Source organism: Oculina patagonica, chromosome 8 (genome assembly GCF_052425735.1).
Source record: "Oculina patagonica isolate OP01 chromosome 8, crgOcupat, whole genome shotgun sequence".
Classification (NCBI taxonomy): Eukaryota; Metazoa; Cnidaria; class Anthozoa; order Scleractinia; family Oculinidae; genus Oculina; species Oculina patagonica.
The window spans coordinates 28347733-28370095 of record NC_135765.1 but is presented as its reverse complement, the minus strand read 5'-3'; the positions used below and the strand labels follow the sequence as shown (position 1 = coordinate 28370095).

The following is a 22363-nucleotide window of genomic DNA, read 5'->3' as shown; positions in this document are numbered from 1 at the left end:
GGATACGCAGTGGATACAGAGTATATACGCAGTGGATACAGAGTGGATACAGAGTGGATACGCAGTGAATACAGAGTGGATACGCAGTGGATACAGAGTGGATACGTAGTGGGTAGAGAGTGAATACGCAGTGGATACAGAGCGGAAACGCAGTGGATACAGAGTGGATACGCAGTGGGTAGAGAGTGGATACGCAGTGGATAGATAGTGGATACGCAGTGCATACAGAGTGGATACGCAGTGGATACAGAGTGGTTACGCAGTGGATACAGAGTGGTTACGCAGTGGTAACAGAGTGGATACGCAGTGGATACAGAATGGATACGCAGTGGATACAGAGCGGATACGCAGTGGATACAGAGTGGATACGCAGTGGGTAGAGAGTGGATACGCAGTGGATACATAGTGGATACGCAGTGCATACAGAGTGGATACGCAGTGGATACAAAGTGGATACGCAGTGGATACAGAGTGGATACGTAGTGGGTAGAGAGTGGATACGCAGTGGATACAGAGCGGATACGCAGTGGATACAGAGTGGATACGCAGTGAATACAGAGTGGATACGCAGTGGATACAGAGTGGATACGCAGTGAATACAGAGTGGATACGCAGTGGGTAGAAAGTGGATACGCAGTGGATACAGAGTGGATACGCAGTGCATACAGAGTGGATACGCAGTGCATAAAGAGTGGATACACAGTAGATACAGAGTGGATACGCAGTGGATACAGAGTAGATACGCAGTGGATACAAAGTGGATACACAGTGGATACGCAGTGGATACAGAGTGGATACGCAGTGGATACAGAGTGGATACGCAGTGGATACAGAGTGGATACGTAGTGGGTAGAGAGTGGATACGCAGTGGATACAGAGCGGATACGCAGTGGATACAGAGTGGATACGCAGTGCATACAGAGTGGATACGCAGTGCATAAAGAGTGGATACGCAGTAGATACAGAGTGGATACGCAGTGGATACAGAGTAGATACGCAGTGGATACAAAGTGGATACAATGTGGATACGCAGTGGATACAGAGTGGATACGCAGTGGATACAGAGTGGATACGCAGTGGATACAGAGTGGATACGTAGTGGGTAGAAAGTGGATACGTAGTGGATACAGAGTGGATACGCAGTGCATACAGAGTGGATACGCAGTGCATAAAGAGTGGATACGCAGTAGATACAGAGTGGATACGCAGTGGATACAGAGTAGATACGCAGTGGATACAAAGTGGATACACAGAGGATACGCAGTGGATACAGAGTGGATACGCAATGGATACAGAGTGGACACGCAGTGGATACAGAGTGGATACGTAGTGGGTAGAGAGTGGATACGCAGTGGATACAGAGCGGATACGCAGTGGATACAGAGTAGATACGCAGTGGATACAGAGTGGATACGCAGTGGATACATAGTGGATACGCAATGGATACAGAATGGATACGCAGTGGATACAGAGTGGATAGGCAGTGCATACAGAGTGGATACGCAGTGCATAAAGAGTGGATACGCAGTGGATACAGAGTGGATACGCAGTGGATACAGAGTAGATACGCAGTGGATACAAAGTGGATACACAGTGGATACGCAGTGGATACAGAGTGGATACGCAGTGGATACAGAGTGGATACGCAGTGGATACAGAGTGGATACGCAGTGGATACAGAGTGGATACGTAGTGGGTAGAGAGTGGATACGCAGTGGATACAGAGCGGATACGCAGTGGATACAGAGTTATTACGCAGTGGGTATAGAGTGGATACGCAGTGGATACATAGTGGATACGCAGTGGATACAGAGTGGATACGCAGTGGATACAGAGTGGATACGCAGTGGATACAGAGCGGATACGCAGTGGATACAGAGTGGACACGCAGTGGATACAGAGTGGATTCATAGTGGACACGCAGTGGGTAGAGAGTGGATACGCAGTGGATAGATAGTGGATACGCAGCGCATACAGAGTGGATACGCAGTGGATACAGAGTGGTTACGAAGTGGTAACAGAGTGGATACGCAGTGGATACAGAATGGATACGCAGTGGATACAGAGCGGATACGCAGTGGATACAGAGTGGATACGCAGTGGGTAGAGAGTGGATACGCAGTGGATACATAGTGGATACGCAGTGCATACAGAGTGGATACGCAGTGGATACAGAGTGGATACGCAGTGGATGCAGAGTGGATACGCAGTGGATACATAGTGGATACGCAGTGGATACAGAATGGATAGGCAGTGGATACAGAGTGGATACGCAGTGGATACAGAGTGGATACGCAGTTCATATAGAGCGGATACGCAGTGGATACAGAGTGGACACGCAGTGGGTAGAGAGTGGATACGCAGTGAATACAGAGTGGATACGCAGTGAATACAGAGTGGATACGCAGTGGATACAGAGTGGATACGCAGTGGATACAGAGTGGATACGCAGTGGATACAGAGTGGATACGTAGTGGGTAGAGAGTGGATACGCAGTGGATACAGAGCGGATACGCAGTGGATACAGAGCGGATACGCAGTGGGTAGAGACTGGATACGCAGTGAATACAGAGTGGATACGCAGTGAATACAGAGTGGATACGCAGTGGATACAGAGTGGATACGCAGTGAATACATAGTGGATACGCAGTGGGTAGAAAGTGGATACGCAGTGGATACAGAGTGGATACGTAGTGGGTAGAGAGTGGCTACGCAGTGGATACAGACCGGATTTGCAGTGCATACAGAGTGGATACGCAGTGGATACGCAGTGGATACAGAGTGGATACGCAGTGGATACAAAGTGGATACGCAGTGGATACAGAGTGGATACGAAGTGGGTAGAGAGTGGATACGCAGTGGATACAGAGTGAATACGCAATGCATACAGAGTGGATACGCAGTGGATACAGAGTGGATACGCAGTGGATACAGAGTGGATACGCAGTGGGTAGAGAGTGGATACGCAGTGGATACAGAGTGGATACGCAGTGGATACAGAGTAGACAAGCAGTGGATACAGAGTGGATACGCAGTGGGTAGAGAGTGGATACGCAGTGGATACAGAGTAGATACGCAGTGGATACAAAGTGGATACACAGTGGATACGCAGTGGATACAGAGTGGATACGCAGTGGATACAGAGTAGATACGCAGTGGATACAGAGTGGATACGCAGTGGATACAGAGTGGATACGCAGTGGATACAGAGTGGATACGCAGTGGATACAGAGAAGATACGCAGTGGATACAGAGTGGATACGTAGTGGGTAGAGAGTGGATACGCACTGGATACAGAGCGGATACGAAGTGGATACAGAGTTGATACGCAGTGGGTAGAGAGTGGATACGCAGTGGATAAAGAGTGGATACGCAGTGAATACAGAGTGGATACGCAGTCGATACAGAGTGGATACGCAGTGGATACAGAGTGGATACGCAGTGGATACAGAGTATATACGCAGTGGATACAGAGTGGATACAGAGTGGATACGCAGTGAATACAGAGTGGATACGCAGTGGGTAGAGAGTGGATACGTAGTGGGTAGAGAGTGAATACGCAGTGGATAAAGAGCGGAAACGCAGTGGATACAGAGTGGATACGCATTGGGTAGAGAGTGGATACGCAGTGGATAGATAGTGGATACTCAGTGCATACAGAGTGGATACGCAGTGGATACAGAGTGGTTACGCAGTGGATACAGAGTGGATACGCAGTGGATACAGAGAAGATACGCAGTGGATACAGAGTGGATACGTAGTGGGTAGAGAGTGGATACGCAGAGGATACAGAGCGGATACGCAGTGGATACAGAGTGGATACGCAGTGGGTAGAGAGTGGATACGCAGTGGATAGATAGTGGATACGCAGTGCATACAAAGTGGATACGCAGTGGATACAGAGTGGTTACGCAGTGGTTACAGAGTGGATACGCAGTGGATAAGGAATGGATACGCAGTGGATACAGAGCGGATACGCAGTTGATACAGAGTTGATACGCAGTGGGTAGAGAGTGGATACGCAGTGAATACAGAGTGGATACGCAGTGGATACAGAGTGGATACGCAGTGGATACAGAGTGGATACGCAGTGGATACAGAGTATATACGCAGTGGATACAGAGTGGATAAAGAGTGGATACGCAGTGAATACAGAGTGGATACGCAGTGGATACAGAGTGGATACGTAGTGGGTAGAGAGTGAATACGCAGTGGATACAGAGCGGAAACGCAGTGGATACAGAGTGGATACGCAGTGGGTAGAGAGTGGATACGCAGTGGATAGATAGTGGATACGCAGTGCATACAGAGTGGATACGCAGTGGATACAGAGTGGATATGAAGTGGATACAGAGTGGATACGCAGTGGATACAGAGTGGATACGAAGTGGGTAGAGAGTGGATACGCAGTGGATACAAAGTGGATACGCAGTGGATACAGAGTAGATACGCAGTGGATACAGAGTGGATACGCAGTGGATACAGAGTGGATACGCAGTGGATACATAGTGGATACGCAGTGGATACAGAATGGATACGCAGTGGATACAGAGTGGATAGGCAGTGCATACAGAGTGGATACGCAGTGGATACAGAGTGGATACGCAGTGGATACAAAGTGGATACGTAGTGGGTAGAGAGTGGCTACGCAGTGGATACAGAGCGGATTTGCAGTGCATACAGAGTGGATACGCAGTGGATACGCAGTGGATACAGAGTGGATACGCAGTGGATACAGAGTGGATACGCAGTGGATACAGAGTGGATACGACGTGGGTAGAGAGTGGATACGCAGTGGATACAGAGTGAATACGCAATGCATACAGAGTGGATACGCAGTGGATACAGAGTGGATACGCAGTGGATACAGAGTGGATACGCAGTGGATACAGAGTGGATACGCAGTGGATACAGAGTAGATACGCAGTGGATACAGAGTGGATACGCAGTGGATACAGAGTGGATACGCAGTGGATACAGAGTGGATACGCAGTGGATACAGAGGAAATACGCAGTGGATACAGAGTGGATACGTAGTGGGTAGATAGTGGATACGCACTGGATACAGAGCGGATACGAAGTGGATACAGAGTGGATACGCAGTGGGTAGAGAGTGGATACGCAGTGGATAAAGAGTGGATACGCAGTGAATACAGAGTGGATACGCAGTGGATACAGAGTGGATACGCAGTGGATACAGAGTGGATACGCAGTGGATACAGAGTATATACGCAGTAGATACAGAGTGGATACAGAGTGGATACGCAGTGAATACAGAGTGGATACGCAGTGGGTAGAGAGTGGATACGTGGTGGGTAGAGAGTGAATACGCAGTGGATAAAGAGCGGAAACGCAGTGGATACAGAGTGGATACGCATTGGGTAGAGAGTGGATACGCAGTGGATAGATAGTGGATACGCAGTGCATACAGAGTGGATACGCAGTGGATACAGAGTGGTTACGCAGTGGATACACAGTGGATACGCAGTGGATACAGAGAAGATACGCAGTGGATACAGAGTGGATACGTAGTGGGTAGAGAGTGGATACGCAGTGGATACAGAGCGGATACGCAGTGGATACAGAGTGGATACGAACTGGGTAAAGAGTGGATACCCAGTGGATAGATAGTGGATACGCAGTGCATACAGAGTGGATACGCACTGGATACAGAGTGGTTACGCAGTGGTTACAGAGTGGATACGCAGTGGATAAGGAATGGATACGCAGTGGATACAGAGCGGAGACGCAGTGGATACAGAGTTGATACGCAGTGGGTGGAGAGTGGATACGCAGTGAATACAGAGTGGATACGCAGTGGATACAGAGTGGATACGCAGTAGATACAGAGTGGATACGCAGTGGATACAGAGTATATACGCAGTGGATACAGAGTGGATACAGAGTGAATACGCAGTGAATACAGAGTGGATACGCAGTGGATACAGAGTGGATACGTAGTGGGTAGAGAGTGAATACGCAGTGGATACAGAGCGGAAACCCAGTGGATACAGAGTGGATACGCAGTGGGTAGAGAGTGGATACGCAGTGGATAGATAGTGGATACGCAGTGCATACAGAGTGGATACGCAGTGGATACAGAGTGGTTACGCAGTGGATACAGAGTGGTTACGCAGTGGTAACAGAGTGGATACGCAGTGGATACAGAATGGATACGCAGTGGATACAGAGCGGATACGCAGTGGATACAGAGTGGATACGCAGTGGGTAGAGAGTGGATACGCAGTGGATACATAGTGGATACGCAGTGCATACAGAGTGGATACGCAGTGGATACAGAGTGGATACGCAGTGGATACAGAGTGGATACGTAGTGGGTAGAGAGTGGATACGCAGTGGATACAGAGCGGATACGCAGTGGATACAGAGTGGATACGCAGTGAATACAGAGTGGATACGCAGTGGATACAGAGTGGATACGCAGTGAATACAGAGTGGATACGCAGTGGGTAGAAAGTGGATACGCAGTGGATACAGAGTGGATACGCAGTGCATACAGAGTGGATACGCAGTGCATAAAGAGTGGATACGCAGTAGATACAGAGTGGATACGCAGTGGATACAGAGTAGATACGCAGTGGATACAAAGTGGATACACAGTGGATACGCAGTGGATACAGAGTGGATACGCAGTGGATACAGAGTGGATACGCAGTGGATACAGAGTGGACACGCAGTGGATACAGAGTGGATACGTAGTGGGTAGAGAGTGGATACGCAGTGGATACAGAGCGGATACGCAGTGGATACAGAGTAGATACGCAGTGGATACAGAGTGGATACGCAGTGGATACATAGTGGATACGCAATGGATACAGAATGGATACGCAGTGGATACAGAGTGGATAGGCAGTGCATACAGAGTGGATACGCAGTGCATAAAGAGTGGATACGCAGTGGATACAGAGTGGATACGCAGTGGATACAGAGTAGATACGCAGTGGATACAAAGTGGATACACAGTGGATACGCAGTGGATACAGAGTGGATACGCAGTGGATACAGAGTGGATACGCAGTGGATACAGAGTGGATACGCAGTGGATACAGAGTGGGTACGTAGTGGGTAGAGAGTGGATTCGCAGTGGATACAGAGCGGATACGCAGTGGATACAGAGTTATTACGCAGTGGGTATAGAGTGGATACGCAGTGGATACATAGTGGATACGCAGTGGATACAGAGTGGATACGCAGTGGATACAGAGTGGATACGCAGTGGATACAGAGCGGATACGCAGTGGATACAGAGTGGACACGCAGTGGATACAGAGTGGATTCATAGTGGACACGCAGTGGGTAGAGAGTGGATACGCAGTGGATAGATAGTGGATACGCAGCGCATACAGAGTGGATACGCAGTGGATACAGAGTGGTTACGAAGTGGTAACAGAGTGGATACGCAGTGGATACAGAATGGATACGCAGTGGATACAGAGCGGATACGCAGTGGATACAGAGTGGATACGCAGTGGGTAGAGAGTGGATACGCAGTGGATACATAGTGGATACGCAGTGCATACAGAGTGGATACGCAGTGGATACAGAGTGGATACGCAGTGGATACAGAGTGGATACGCAGTGGATACATAGTGGATACGCAGTGGATACAGAATGGATAGGCAGTGGATACAGAGTGGATACGCAGTGGATACAGAGTGGATACGCAGTGCATATAGAGCGGATACGCAGTGGATACAGAGTGGACACGCAGTGGGTAGAGAGTGGATACGCAGTGAATACAGAGTGGATACGCAGTGAATACAGAGTGGATACGCAGTGGATACAGAGTGGATACGCAGTGGATACAGAGTGGATACGCAGTGGATACAGAGTGGATACGTAGTGGGTAGAGAGTGGATACGCAGTGGATACAGAGCGGATACGCAGTGGATACAGAGCGGATACGCAGTGGGTAGAGACTGGATACGCAGTGAATACAGAGTGGATACGCAGTGAATACAGAGTGGATACGCAGTGGATACAAAGTGGATACGCAGTGAATACATAGTGGATACGCAGTGGGTAGAAAGTGGATACGCAGTGGATACAGAGTGGATACTTAGTGCATACAGAGTGGATACGCAGTGGGTAGAGAGTGGATACGCAGTGGATACATAGTGGATACGCAGTGCATACAGAGTGGATACGCAGTGCATACAGAGTGGATACGCAGTGGATACAGAGTGGATACGCAGTGGATACATAGTGGATACGCAGTGGATACAGAATGGATAGGCAGTGGATACAGAGTGGATACGCAGTGGATACAGAGTGGATACGCAGTGCATACAGAGTGGATACGCAGTGGGTAGAGAGTGGATACGCAGTGGATAGATAGTGGATACGCAGTGCATACAGAGTGGATACTCAGTGGATACAGAGTGGTTACGCAGTGGATACAGAGTGGATATGCAGTGGATACAGAGTGGATACGCAGTGGATACAGAGAAGATACGCAGTGGATACAGAGTGGATACGTAGTGGGTAGAGAGTGGATACGCAGTGGATACAGAGCGGATACGCAGTGGATACAGAGTGGATACGCAGTGGGTAGAGAGTGGATACGCAGTGGATACAGAGCGGATACGCAGTGGATACAGAGTTATTACGCAGTGGGTATAGAGTGGATACGCAGTGGATACATAGTGGATACGCAGTGGATACAGAGTGGATACGCAGTGGATACAGAGTGGATACGCAGTGGATACAGAGCGGATACGCAGTGGATACAGAGTGGACACGCAGTGGATACAGAGTGGATTCATAGTGGACACGCAGTGGGTAGAGAGTGGATACGCAGTGGATAGATAGTGGATACGCAGCGCATACAGAGTGGATACGCAGTGGATACAGAGTGGTTACGAAGTGGTAACAGAGTGGATACGCAGTGGATACAGAATGGATACGCAGTGGATACAGAGCGGATACGCAGTGGATACAGAGTGGATACGCAGTGGGTAGAGAGTGGATACGCAGTGGATACATAGTGGATACGCAGTGCATACAGAGTGGATACGCAGTGGATACAGAGTGGATACGCAGTGGATACAGAGTGGATACGCAGTGGATACATAGTGGATACGCAGTGCATACAGAGTGGATACGCAGTGGATACATAGTGGATACGCAGTGCATACAGAGTGGATACGCAGTGGATACAGAGTGGATACGCAGTGGGTAGAGAGTGGATACGCAGTGGATACATAGTGGGTACGCAGTGCATACAGAGTGGATACGCAGTGCATACAGAGTGGATACGCAGTGGATACAGAGTGGATACGTAGTGGGTAGAGAGTGGATACGCAGTGGATACAGAGCGGATACGCAGTGGATACAGAGTGGATACGCAGTGAATACAGAGTGGATACGCAGTGGATACAGAGTGGATACGCAGTGAATACAGAGTGGATACGCAGTGGGTAGAAAGTGGATACGCAGTGGATACAGAGTGGATACGCAGTGCATACAGAGTGGATACGCAGTGCATAAAGAGTGGATACGCAGTAGATACAGAGTGGATACGCAGTGGATACAGAGTAGATACGCAGTGGATACAAAGTGGATACACAGTGGATACGCAGTGGATACAGAGTGGATACGCAGAGGATACAGAGTGGATACGCAGTGGATACAGAGTGGACACGCAGTGGATACAGAGTGGATACGTAGTGGGTAGAGAGTGGATACGCAGTGGATACAGAGCGGATACGCAGTGGATACAGAGTAGATACGCAGTGGATACAGAGTGGATACGCAGTGGATACATAGTGGATACGCAATGGATACAGAATGGATACGCAGTGGATACAGAGTGGATAGGCAGTGCATACAGAGTGGATACGCAGTGCATAAAGAGTGGATACGCAGTGGATACAGAGTGGATACGCAGTGGATACAGAGTAGATACGCAGTGGATACAAAGTGGATACACAGTGGATACGCAGTGGATACAGAGTGGATACGCAGTGGATACAGAGTGGATACGCAGTGGATACAGAGTGGATACGCAGTGGATACAGAGTGGATACGTAGTGGGTAGAGAGTGGATTCGCAGTGGATACAGAGCGGATACGCAGTGGATACAGAGTTATTACGCAGTGGGTATAGAGTGGATACGCAGTGGATACATAGTGGATACGCAGTGGATACAGAGTGGATACGCAGTGGATACAGAGTGGATACGCAGTGGATACAGAGCGGATACGCAGTGGATACAGAGTGGACACGCAGTGGATACAGAGTGGATTCATAGTGGACACGCAGTGGGTAGAGAGTGGATACGCAGTGGATAGATAGTGGATACGCAGCGCATACAGAGTGGATACGCAGTGGATACAGAGTGGTTACGAAGTGGTAACAGAGTGGATACGCAGTGGATACAGAATGGATACGCAGTGGATACAGAGCGGATACGCAGTGGATACAGAGTGGATACGCAGTGGGTAGAGAGTGGATACGCAGTGGATACATAGTGGATACGCAGTGCATACAGAGTGGATACGCAGTGGATACAGAGTGGATACGCAGTGGATACAGAGTGGATACGCAGTGGATACATAGTGGATACGCAGTGGATACAGAATGGATAGGCAGTGGATACAGAGTGGATACGCAGTGGATACAGAGTGGATACGCAGTGCATATAGAGCGGATACGCAGTGGATACAGAGTGGACACGCAGTGGGTAGAGAGTGGATACGCAGTGAATACAGAGTGGATACGCAGTGAATACAGAGTGGATACGCAGTGGATACAGAGTGGATACGCAGTGGATACAGAGTGGATACGCAGTGGATACAGAGTGGATACGTAGTGGGTAGAGAGTGGATACGCAGTGGATACAGAGCGGATACGCAGTGGATACAGAGCGGATACGCAGTGGGTAGAGACTGGATACGCAGTGAATACAGAGTGGATACGCAGTGAATACAGAGTGGATACGCAGTGGATACAGAGTGGATACGCAGTGAATACATAGTGGATACGCAGTGGGTAGAAAGTGGATACGCAGTGGATACAGAGTGGATACTTAGTGCATACAGAGTGGATACGCAGTGGGTAGAGAGTGGATACGCAGTGGATACATAGTGGATACGCAGTGCATACAGAGTGGATACGCAGTGCATACAGAGTGGATACGCAGTGGATACAGAGTGGATACGCAGTGGATACATAGTGGATACGCAGTGGATACAGAATGGATAGGCAGTGGATACAGAGTGGATACGCAGTGGATACTGAGTGGATACGCAGTGCATACAGAGTGGATACGCAGTGGGTAGAGAGTGGATACGCAGTGGATAGATAGTGGATACGCAGTGCATACAGAGTGGATACTCAGTGGATACATAGTGGATACGCAGTGCATACAGAGTGGATACGCAGTGGATACAGAGTGGATACACAGTGGGTAGAGAGTGGATACGCAGTGGATACATAGTGGGTACGCAGTGCATACAGAGTGGATACGCAGTGGATACAGAGTGGATACGCAGTGGATACAGAGTGGATACGTAGTGGGTAGAGAGTGGATACGCAGTGGATACAGAGCGGATACGCAGTGGATACAGAGTGGATACGCAGTGAATACAGAGTGGATACGCAGTGGATACAGAGTGGATACGCAGTGAATACAGAGTGGATACGCAGTGGGTAGAAAGTGGATACGCAGTGGATACAGAGTGGATACGCAGTGCATAAAGAGTGGATACGCAGTAGATACAGAGTGGATACGCAGTGGATACAGAGTAGATACGCAGTGGATACAAAGTGGATACACAGTGGATACGCAGTGGATACAGAGTGGATACGCAGTGGATACAGAGTGGATACGCAGTGGATACAGAGTGGACACGCAGTGGATACAGAGTGGATACGTAGTGGGTAGAGAGTGGATACGCAGTGGATACAGAGCGGATACGCAGTGGATACAGAGTAGATACGCAGTGGATACAGAGTGGATACGCAGTGGATACATAGTGGATACGCAATGGATACAGAATGGATACGCAGTGGATACAGAGTGGATAGGCAGTGCATACAGAGTGGATACGCAGTGCATAAAGAGTGGATACGCAGTGGATACAGAGTGGATACGCAGTGGATACAGAGTGGATACGCAGTGGATACATAGTGGATACGCAGTGGATACAGAATGGATAGGCAGTGGATACAGAGTGGATACGCAGTGGATACAGAGTGGATACGCAGTGCATACAGAGTGGATACGCAGTGGGTAGAGAGTGGATACGCAGTGGATAGATAGTGGATACGCAGTGCATACAGAGTGGATACTCAGTGGATACATAGTGGATACGCAGTGCATACAGAGTGGATACGCAGTGGATACAGAGTGGATACACAGTGGGTAGAGAGTGGATACGCAGTGGATACATAGTGGGTACGCAGTGCATACAGAGTGGATACGCAGTGGATACAGAGTGGATACGCAGTGGATACAGAGTGGATACGTAGTGGGTAGAGAGTGGATACGCAGTGGATACAGAGCGGATACGCAGTGGATACAGAGTGGATACGCAGTGAATACAGAGTGGATACGCAGTGGATACAGAGTGGATACGCAGTGAATACAGAGTGGATACGCAGTGGGTAGAAAGTGGATACGCAGTGGATACAGAGTGGATACGCAGTGCATAAAGAGTGGATACGCAGTAGATACAGAGTGGATACGCAGTGGATACAGAGTAGATACGCAGTGGATACAAAGTGGATACACAGTGGATACGCAGTGGATACAGAGTGGATACGCAGTGGATACAGAGTGGATACGCAGTGGATACAGAGTGGACACGCAGTGGATACAGAGTGGATACGTAGTGGGTAGAGAGTGGATACGCAGTGGATACAGAGCGGATACGCAGTGGATACAGAGTAGATACGCAGTGGATACAGAGTGGATACGCAGTGGATACATAGTGGATACGCAATGGATACAGAATGGATACGCAGTGGATACAGAGTGGATAGGCAGTGCATACAGAGTGGATACGCAGTGCATAAAGAGTGGATACGCAGTGGATACAGAGTGGATACGCAGTGGATACAGAGTAGATACGCAGTGGATACAAAGTGGATACACAGTGGATACGCAGTGGATACAGAGTGGATACGCAGTGGATACAGAGTGGATACGCAGTGGATACAGAGTGGATACGCAGTGGATACAGAGTGGATACGTAGTGGGTAGAGAGTGGATTCGCAGTGGATACAGAGCGGATACGCAGTGGATACAGAGTTATTACGCAGTGGGTATAGAGTGGATACGCAGTGGATACATAGTGGATACGCAGTGGATACAGAGTGGATACGCAGTGGATACAGAGTGGATACAAAGTGGATACAGAGCGGATACGCAGTGGATACAGAGTGGACACGCAGTGGATACAGAGTGGATTCATAGTGGACACGCAGTGGGTAGAGAGTGGATACGCAGTGGATAGATAGTGGATACGCAGCGCATACAGAGTGGATACGCAGTGGATACAGAGTGGTTACGAAGTGGTAACAGAGTGGATACGCAGTGGATACAGAATGGATACGCAGTGGATACAGAGCGGATACGCAGTGGATACAGAGTGGATACGCAGTGGGTAGAGAGTGGATACGCAGTGGATACATAGTGGATACGCAGTGCATACAGAGTGGATACGCAGTGGATACAGAGTGGATACGCAGTGGATACAGAGTGGATACGCAGTGGATACATAGTGGATACGCAGTGGATACAGAATGGATAGGCAGTGGATACAGAGTGGATACGCAGTGGATACAGAGTGGATACGCAGTGCATATAGAGCGGATACGCAGTGGATACAGAGTGGACACGCAGTGGGTAGAGAGTGGATACGCAGTGAATACAGAGTGGATACGCAGTGAATACAGAGTGGATACGCAGTGGATACAGAGTGGATACGCAGTGGATACAGAGTGGATACGCAGTGGATACAGAGTGGATACGTAGTGGGTAGAGAGTGGATACGCAGTGGATACAGAGCGGATACGCAGTGGATACAGAGCGGATACGCAGTGGGTAGAGACTGGATACGCAGTGAATACAGAGTGGATACGCAGTGAATACAGAGTGGATACGCAGTGGATACAGAGTGGATACTCAGTGAATACATAGTGGATACGCAGTGGGTAGAAAGTGGATACGCAGTGGATACAGAGTGGATACTTAGTGCATACAGAGTGGATACGCAGTGGGTAGAGAGTGGATACGCAGTGGATACATAGTGGATACGCAGTGCATACAGAGTGGATACGCAGTGCATACAGAGTGGATACGCAGTGGATACAGAGTGGATACGCAGTGGATACATAGTGGATACGCAGTGGATACAGAATGGATAGGCAGTGGATACAGAGTGGATACGCAGTGGATACAGAGTGGATACGCAGTGCATACAGAGTGGATACGCAGTGGGTAGAGAGTGGATACGCAGTGGATAGATAGTGGATACGCAGTGCATACAGAGTGGATACTCAGTGGATACAGAGTGGTTACGCAGTGGATACAGAGTGGATATGCAGTGGATACAGAGTGGATACGCAGTGGATTCAGAGAAGATACGCAGTGGATACAGAGTGGATACGTAGTGGGTAGAGAGTGGATACGCAGTGGATACAGAGCGGATACGCAGTGGATACAGAGTGGATACGCAGTGGGTAGAGAGTGGATACGCAGTGGATACAGAGCGGATACGCAGTGGATACAGAGTTATTACGCAGTGGGTATAGAGTGGATACGCAGTGGATACATAGTGGATACGCAGTGGATACAGAGTGGATACGCAGTGGATACAGAGTGGATACGCAGTGGATACAGAGCGGATACGCAGTGGATACAGAGTGGACACGCAGTGGATACAGAGTGGATTCATAGTGGACACGCAGTGGGTAGAGAGTGGATACGCAGTGGATAGATAGTGGATACGCAGCGCATACAGAGTGGATACGCAGTGGATACAGAGTGGTTACGAAGTGGTAACAGAGTGGATACGCAGTGGATACAGAATGGATACGCAGTGGATACAGAGCGGATACGCAGTGGATACAGAGTGGATACGCAGTGGGTAGAGAGTGGATACGCAGTGGATACATAGTGGATACGCAGTGCATACAGAGTGGATACGCAGTGGATACAGAGTGGATACGCAGTGGATACAGTGTGGATACGCAGTGGATACATAGTGGATACGCAGTGCATACAGAGTGGATACGCAGTGGATACATAGTGGATACGCAGTGCATACAGAGTGGATACGCAGTGGATACAGAGTGGATACGCAGTGGAGACAGAGTGGATACGCAGTGGATACAGAGTGGATACGTAGTGGGTAGAGAGTGGATACGCAGTGAATACAGAGCGGATACGCAGTGGATACAGAGCGGATACGCAGTGGGTAGAGACTGGATACGCAGTGAATACAGAGTGGATACGCAGTGGATACAGAGTGGATACGCAGTGAATACATAGTGGATACGCAGTGGGTAGAAAGTGGATACGCAGTGGATACAGAGTGGATACGCAGTGGATACATAGTGGATACGCAGTGGATACAGAATGGATAGGCAGTGGATACAGAGTGGATACGCAGTGGATACAGAGTGGATACGCAGTGCATACAGAGTGGATACGCAGTGGGTAGAGAGTGGATACGCAGTGGATAGATAGTGGATACGCAGTGCATACAGAGTGGATACTCAGTGGATACAGAGTGGTTACGCAGTGGATACAGAGTGGATATGCAGTGGATACAGAGTGGATACGCAGTGGATTCAGAGAAGATACGCAGTGGATACAGAGTGGATACGTAGTGGGTAGAGAGTGGATACGCAGTGGATACAGAGCGGATACGCAGTGGATACAGAGTGGATACGCAGTGGGTAGAGAGTGGATACGCAGTGGATACAGAGCGGATACGCAGTGGATACAGAGTTATTACGCAGTGGGTATAGAGTGGATACGCAGTGGATACATAGTGGATACGCAGTGGATACAGAGTGGATACGCAGTGGATACAGAGTGGATACGCAGTGGATACAGAGCGGATACGCAGTGGATACAGAGTGGACACGCAGTGGATACAGAGTGGATTCATAGTGGACACGCAGTGGGTAGAGAGTGGATACGCAGTGGATAGATAGTGGATACGCAGCGCATACAGAGTGGATACGCAGTGGATACAGAGTGGTTACGAAGTGGTAACAGAGTGGATACGCAGTGGATACAGAATGGATACGCAGTGGATACAGAGCGGATACGCAGTGGATACAGAGTGGATACGCAGTGGGTAGAGAGTGGATACGCAGTGGATACATAGTGGATACGCAGTGCATACAGAGTGGATACGCAGTGGATACAGAGTGGATACGCAGTGGATACAGTGTGGATACGCAGTGGATACATAGTGGATACGCAGTGCATACAGAGTGGATACGCAGTGGATACATAGTGGATACGCAGTGCATACAGAGTGGATACGCAGTGGATACAGAGTGGATACGCAGTGGAGACAGAGTGGATACGCAGTGGATACAGAGTGGATACGTAGTGGGTAGAGAGTGGATACGCAGTGAATACAGAGCGGATACGCAGTGGATACAGAGCGGATACGCAGTGGGTAGAGACTGGATACGCAGTGAATACAGAGTGGATACGCAGTGGATACAGAGTGGATACGCAGTGAATACATAGTGGATACGCAGTGGGTAGAAAGTGGATACGCAGTGGATACAGAGTGGATACTTAGTGCATACAGAGTGGATACGCAGTGGGTAGAGAGTGGATACGCAGTGGATACATAGTGGATACGCAGTGCATACAGAGTGGATACGCAGTGGATACAGAGTGGATACGCAGTGGATACAGAGTGGATACGCAGTGGATACATAGAGGATACGCAGTGGATACAGAATGGATAGGCAGTGGATACAGAGTGGATACGCAGTGGATACAGAGTGGATACGCAGTGCATACAGAGTGGATACGCAGTGGGTAGAGAGTGGATACGCAGTGGATAGATAGTGGATACGCAGTGCATACAGAGTCGATACTCAGTGGATACAGAGTGGTTACGCAGTGGATACAGAGTGGATATGCAGTGGATACAGAGTGGATACGCAGTGGATACAGAGAAGATACGCAGTGGATACAGAGTGGATACGTAGTGGGTAGAGAGTGGATACGCAGTGGATACAGAGCGGATACGCAGTGGATACAGAGTGGATACGCAGTGGGTAGAGAGTGGATACGCAGTGGATAGATAGTGGATACGCAGTGCATACAGAGTTGATACGCAGTGGATACAGAGTGGTTACGCAGTGGTAACAGAGTGGATACGCAGTGGATACAGAATGGATACGCAGTGGATACAGAGCGGATACGCAGTGGATACAGAGTGGATACGCAGTGGGTAGAGAGTGGATACGCAGTGGATACATAGTGGATACGCAGTGGATACAGAATGGATAGGCAGTGGATACAGAGTGGATACGCAGTGGATACAGAGTGGATACGCAGTGCTTACAGAGCGGATACGCAGTGGATACAGAGTGGACACGCAGTGGGTAGAGAGTGGATACGCAGTGGATACATAGTGGATACGCAGTGCATACAGAGTGGATACGCAGTGGATACAGAGTGGATACGCAGTGGATACAGAGTGGATACGCAGTGGATACAGAGTGGATACGTAGTGGGTAGAGAGTGGATACGCAGTGGATACAGAGCGGATACGCAGTGGATACAGAGCGGATACGCAGTGGGTAGAGACTGGATACGCAGTGAATACAGAGTGGATACGCAGTGAATACAGAGTGGATACGCAGTGGATACAGAGTGGATACGGAGTGAATACAGAGTGGATACGCAGTGGGTAGAAAGTGGATACGCAGTGGATACAGAGTGGATACTTAGTGCATACAGAGTGGATACGCAGTGCATAAAGAGTGGATACGCAGTGGATACAGAGTGGATACGCAGTGGATACAGAGTAGATACGCAGTGGATACAAAGTGGATACACAGTGGATACGCAGTGGATACAGAGTGAGTACGCAGTGGATACAGAGTGGATACGCAGTGGATACAGAGTGGATACGCAGTGGATACAGAGTTGATACCTAGTGGGTAGAGAGTGGATACGCAGTGGATACAGAGCGGATACGCAGTGGATACAGAGTGGATACGCAGTGGGCAGAGAGTGGATACGCAGTGGATACATAGTGGATACGCAGTGCATACAGAGTGGATACGCAGTGGATACAGAGTGGATACGCAGTGGATACATAGTGGATACGCAGTGGATACAGAATGGATAGGCAGTGGATACAGAGTGGATACGCAGTGGATACAGAGTGTATACGCAGTGCATACAGAGTGGATACGCAGTGGATACAGAGTGGACACGCAGTGGGTAGAGAGTGGATACGCAGTGGATACATAGTGGATACGCAGTGCATACAGAGTGGATACGCAGTGGATACAAAGTGGATACGCAGTGGATACAGAGTGGATACGTAGTGGGTAGAGAGTGGATACGCAGTGGATACAGAGCGGATACGCAGTGGATACAGAGCGTATACGCAGTGGGTAGAGACTGGATACGCAGTGATTACAGAGTGGATACGCAGTGAATACAGAGTGGATACGCAGTGGATACAGAGTGGATACGCAGTGAATACAGAGTGGATACGCAGTGGGTAGAAAGTGGATACGCAGTGGATACAGAGTGGATACTTAGTGCATACAGAGTGGATACGCAGTGCATAAAGAGTGGATACGCAGTGGATACAGAGTGGATACGTAGTGGATACAGAGTAGATACGCAGTGGATACAAAGTGGATACTCAGTGGATAGTAGTATAGGAGTTGGGGGTACGAGATCATAAAAATTTTTATTATCTCTTACATCCCCAACTCCTATACTACTCACAGCACTGGATTCAAAAATAGAATCAAAAATAGAATCAAAAAATAGAATCAAACATGGAATCAAAAATGAAATCAAAAATGAAATCAAAAATAGAATCAAAAATGAAACCAAACCTCGAAGCCAAACTGAAAACCAAAATGGAATCAAAACTGAAAACCAAGCCTGAAAAACCAACCCTAACTCAACCCTAGGTTCAAAATAAAAAAAAAACTTCTTATACTCTTTTTCAAAATTTTGGATACAGTGCTTTTAAACAAGCCGAGTTTTTATGCTGTTGTTATTATCATGGTAAATCTCTTGTACTGAATTTCTGTTGTGAATTATCTTCTAAAACGATTATGATTTTTGTTATTTTTGAATTCATTTTTTCTTTTTCAAGGTCGGATAATACACTGTTTAAATCATTGTAAATGTTACATAGGTATTTACTTGTTTCATTTTCTTCATTTAATAATTTTGTTAATGGCTTGCAATGTCCATCTTGTTTTAGTTTTTTTTCTAAATATACTAAAGTGTCTAGATTTTCATATACCAAATCTCCGAGTTTTGATAATTCTTTTAATGTTACGATATACTTCAGTGTGTTTATTGCGTCATCAGACATATTTTTGAATGTATCTGCTTTGAAACATATTTTCTTTAAATTTTCCATGTTTATTTTCATGTTGGTCATTTATCTATATATATAGTGTATGTTTTTATTTTTATGCGTTTTTTCATGAATCTCTTATACTCTTTTTTAAAAATCTTGCATCTTAGTGCGTTTATAGTGGATGGGTCATTTCAACATTCAGTTATATCTATATTATCATCTCTTATACTAAAACTCTATTTTTGATGTTATAATGACCATATGCTAAACTGTTTATACCATCATCAAGTACATACCGTTTATCATCGAAACAACTAAGTGATATTTTATTAATCTCGTAGCTTCCAAGTTTATGGTTTATACTCCGAATAGTTTTCATAGTATGACGCATTTGTTTATTTTCAAATAGTGTCTGTTTATAATTTTCATGTTTTAATTCTTGTCTGATGACATTTTTCTTAATACCTTTAGCTGTTTTTTCTTGTTTGTTATTATTTTTAATGTAAGAATACATTTTACTTCGTAGGCCTATGAATTCACATATAGGCACTGATGAAGCCTCATCTTTGAATTTACCTATTACTTTTTTATTTGTTTTATTGAAAAAAGGAGAGTTTTCAGGATAATCGCTGTTATCGAATTTATTTTTATCACTCCAAAAATCTTGATATACATCTTCAGTCTCGATTTCATAGGTTAAGCTGTCAGTATCTGTGAATAAAAGCTTAGCTTTATCTCCATACTTCTTTTTAATATAATTGTAATGAAAATCATACATAAGAGTTTTGCTTAAATCTAATATGCACATACCAACGTAAGAAGGTCGATTGAGAGTTAGTGTTTCTTTAATTTTATGAACTGCTACTAAGTTTTCATTGAATATTTTACAACAGACATATGTTGGTTTTGAAGCAAGCTTTAATAATTTTTGTTTATCAGTCACTAACCGAACGTCAACTCTTTTCTTTAAATTTTCCATTGTTTTACCAAAGACTGAGTTGTTCATGAGCTTGAAAAAGTCTTTCTCGAAAGCATTTTTAGCATTTTTGCGTTTTTCTGTGTTATAATCGATGTATTGTTTTAACCATGGCGATTGATTGAATTCTAATGCTCTATGAACTTTTGTTAATTTTAAACCAAGATCTAAATATAGCTGTAGATTCCTGTAATGCAAAACATACTTTTCTTTGTTATTTAATGTTGGTATTAGCTTATTAACAAGGCCTGTTGATATATTGTATTTTTCAGCAATGTTTTTGCAATAATCTGATAGCATGTCTTTGGTTACTTTAACTTTTTCTGCTCCTAATGGATAGTCATTATGAAGGTTATGCAGTTCATTAGGATACTTTAAATCGACTTCTAAAATTAATCCCTTATTAGAATCTTCTTTATACTTAGCTAAGTTTGTTTCATTTATCTGTTTTTGTGTTAACCATTTAAATCCTCCTTTTGGTAAATATTGACTCATGGCAAATCCGTACAAATTATTAGAATCGAGGTACATTATATACTTTGAGGTTGAATTTTTATCATATTCATCCATGTATTTATTGTTTGCTTTACTATGTCTATTTGCTATGTAACTGATACCACCTCTCATACCCATTTCGATAAATTGATGCATGTCAATGTCAGTCATTAACTCTAATTCGATGCCCGTCATCTTCAGCATGCTGTCCCATGATAATGCTGGACTAGTAAAGTAATGACAAGGATCGAGTTTATAGTATTCAAGGCATGTTTTTCTAAAGCTTTCAAACACATCTGATAATAATAATACATCACTTTTAAGATATAAATCATGGTACTCACCCATATCATTAATCTTAAACATTTTCCACACATTTTTAACATGTTGATAGTCTTCATCACTGATATGCTCATTATTCAATATGCTGTAGAAGTCTTCTTTTTTGGGTAGTTTTTCATTAAATTTATCAAAGCTATCCATATAATCATAACAATATACACCTTTTCTTGACATGAGATTTAGCTTTTCACCTTTGAATATTTCAGAAGTATATTTTAGTGATTCTTTTGGTAGATTACTTACTAATTTATCAAGACTAGAACTCATAAACTGAAAACTATCTAAAAAGGTTAAATGATTACCAAGCATGAAGGCCATATACTTTTCCATATTATTGGGTATAGCATTGATTTTCATCTCTTTGATCTCTCCTTTTTTGTTTTTGTATGTATGTTTCTTAACAATAGCTCCAATCTCTTGCATAATAAAATGGCTGTCATAACCCCGAAGATTGTGAAAGATGACTGGTATCTTTATCTTATCAGGCTCTATTCTCAATTTAAGATTACATTCTTGATGAGCTGATCCGCGAAATTTACCTGTGATATGGCAATGATCTCTCACTCGTATATCATCATCATTATACACTTTATCACAGATATAACATACTTTTGCTTGTTGAAATTCTTCTTCTTCATCTTTAGTCATCTTTAATGGTTTTTTGAAGAATTTTCGCATAGTCTTTTTGCAATATTTAACTTCATCTAACATGGCTTCCATGAATTTATAAACAGCTTTTTCTCCTCTGTATATTTGAACAGTTTTTGAATATTTATCATCAAGGCAACAAACAACTTTATAACCATATCCACAGTCTGTATGCTTTTGGTATGCCTCTGTATATGATTTATCATCATTACGTTTGCATCCAGATACCTTGTATAATAAACTTTCAAAATCAGCATATATAACGAATGGAACTTTTTGCTGTTTATGGTAGTTGTTGAATTTTAGTATATTATTGTCTTTTGTTGGCATT

At 45.9% G+C, this 22363-nt stretch overlaps 1 protein-coding gene across 1 annotated transcript; it reads right to left on the bottom strand.

Annotated features, from left to right (window-relative positions):
- Positions 1-20341: 20341 nt before the first annotated feature.
- Positions 20342-22032, bottom strand: LOC144664275 (uncharacterized). Its single transcript, XM_078525380.1, has 2 exons — positions 20519-22032; positions 20342-20366 (listed from the first exon to the last, which is right to left on the bottom strand). The coding sequence occupies exons 1-2, from the start codon at positions 22030-22032 to the stop codon at positions 20342-20344; spliced, it is 1539 nt and encodes a 512-aa protein (XP_078381506.1).
- Positions 22033-22363: the final 331 nt, after the last annotated feature.

What these genes read in the sequence shown, in the direction of transcription:
- LOC144664275 (XM_078525380.1), bottom strand. Translation starts at nt 22,032, where the DNA reads ATGACTAAAGATGAAGAAGAAGAATTTCAACAAGCAAAAGTATGTTAT. An exon ending in AAGAAAAGAGTTGACGTTCG is followed by an intron (nt 20,367 to 20,518) that starts GTTAGTGACTGA and finishes TGTGCATATTAG; the next exon opens with ATTTAAGCAAAACTCTTATG.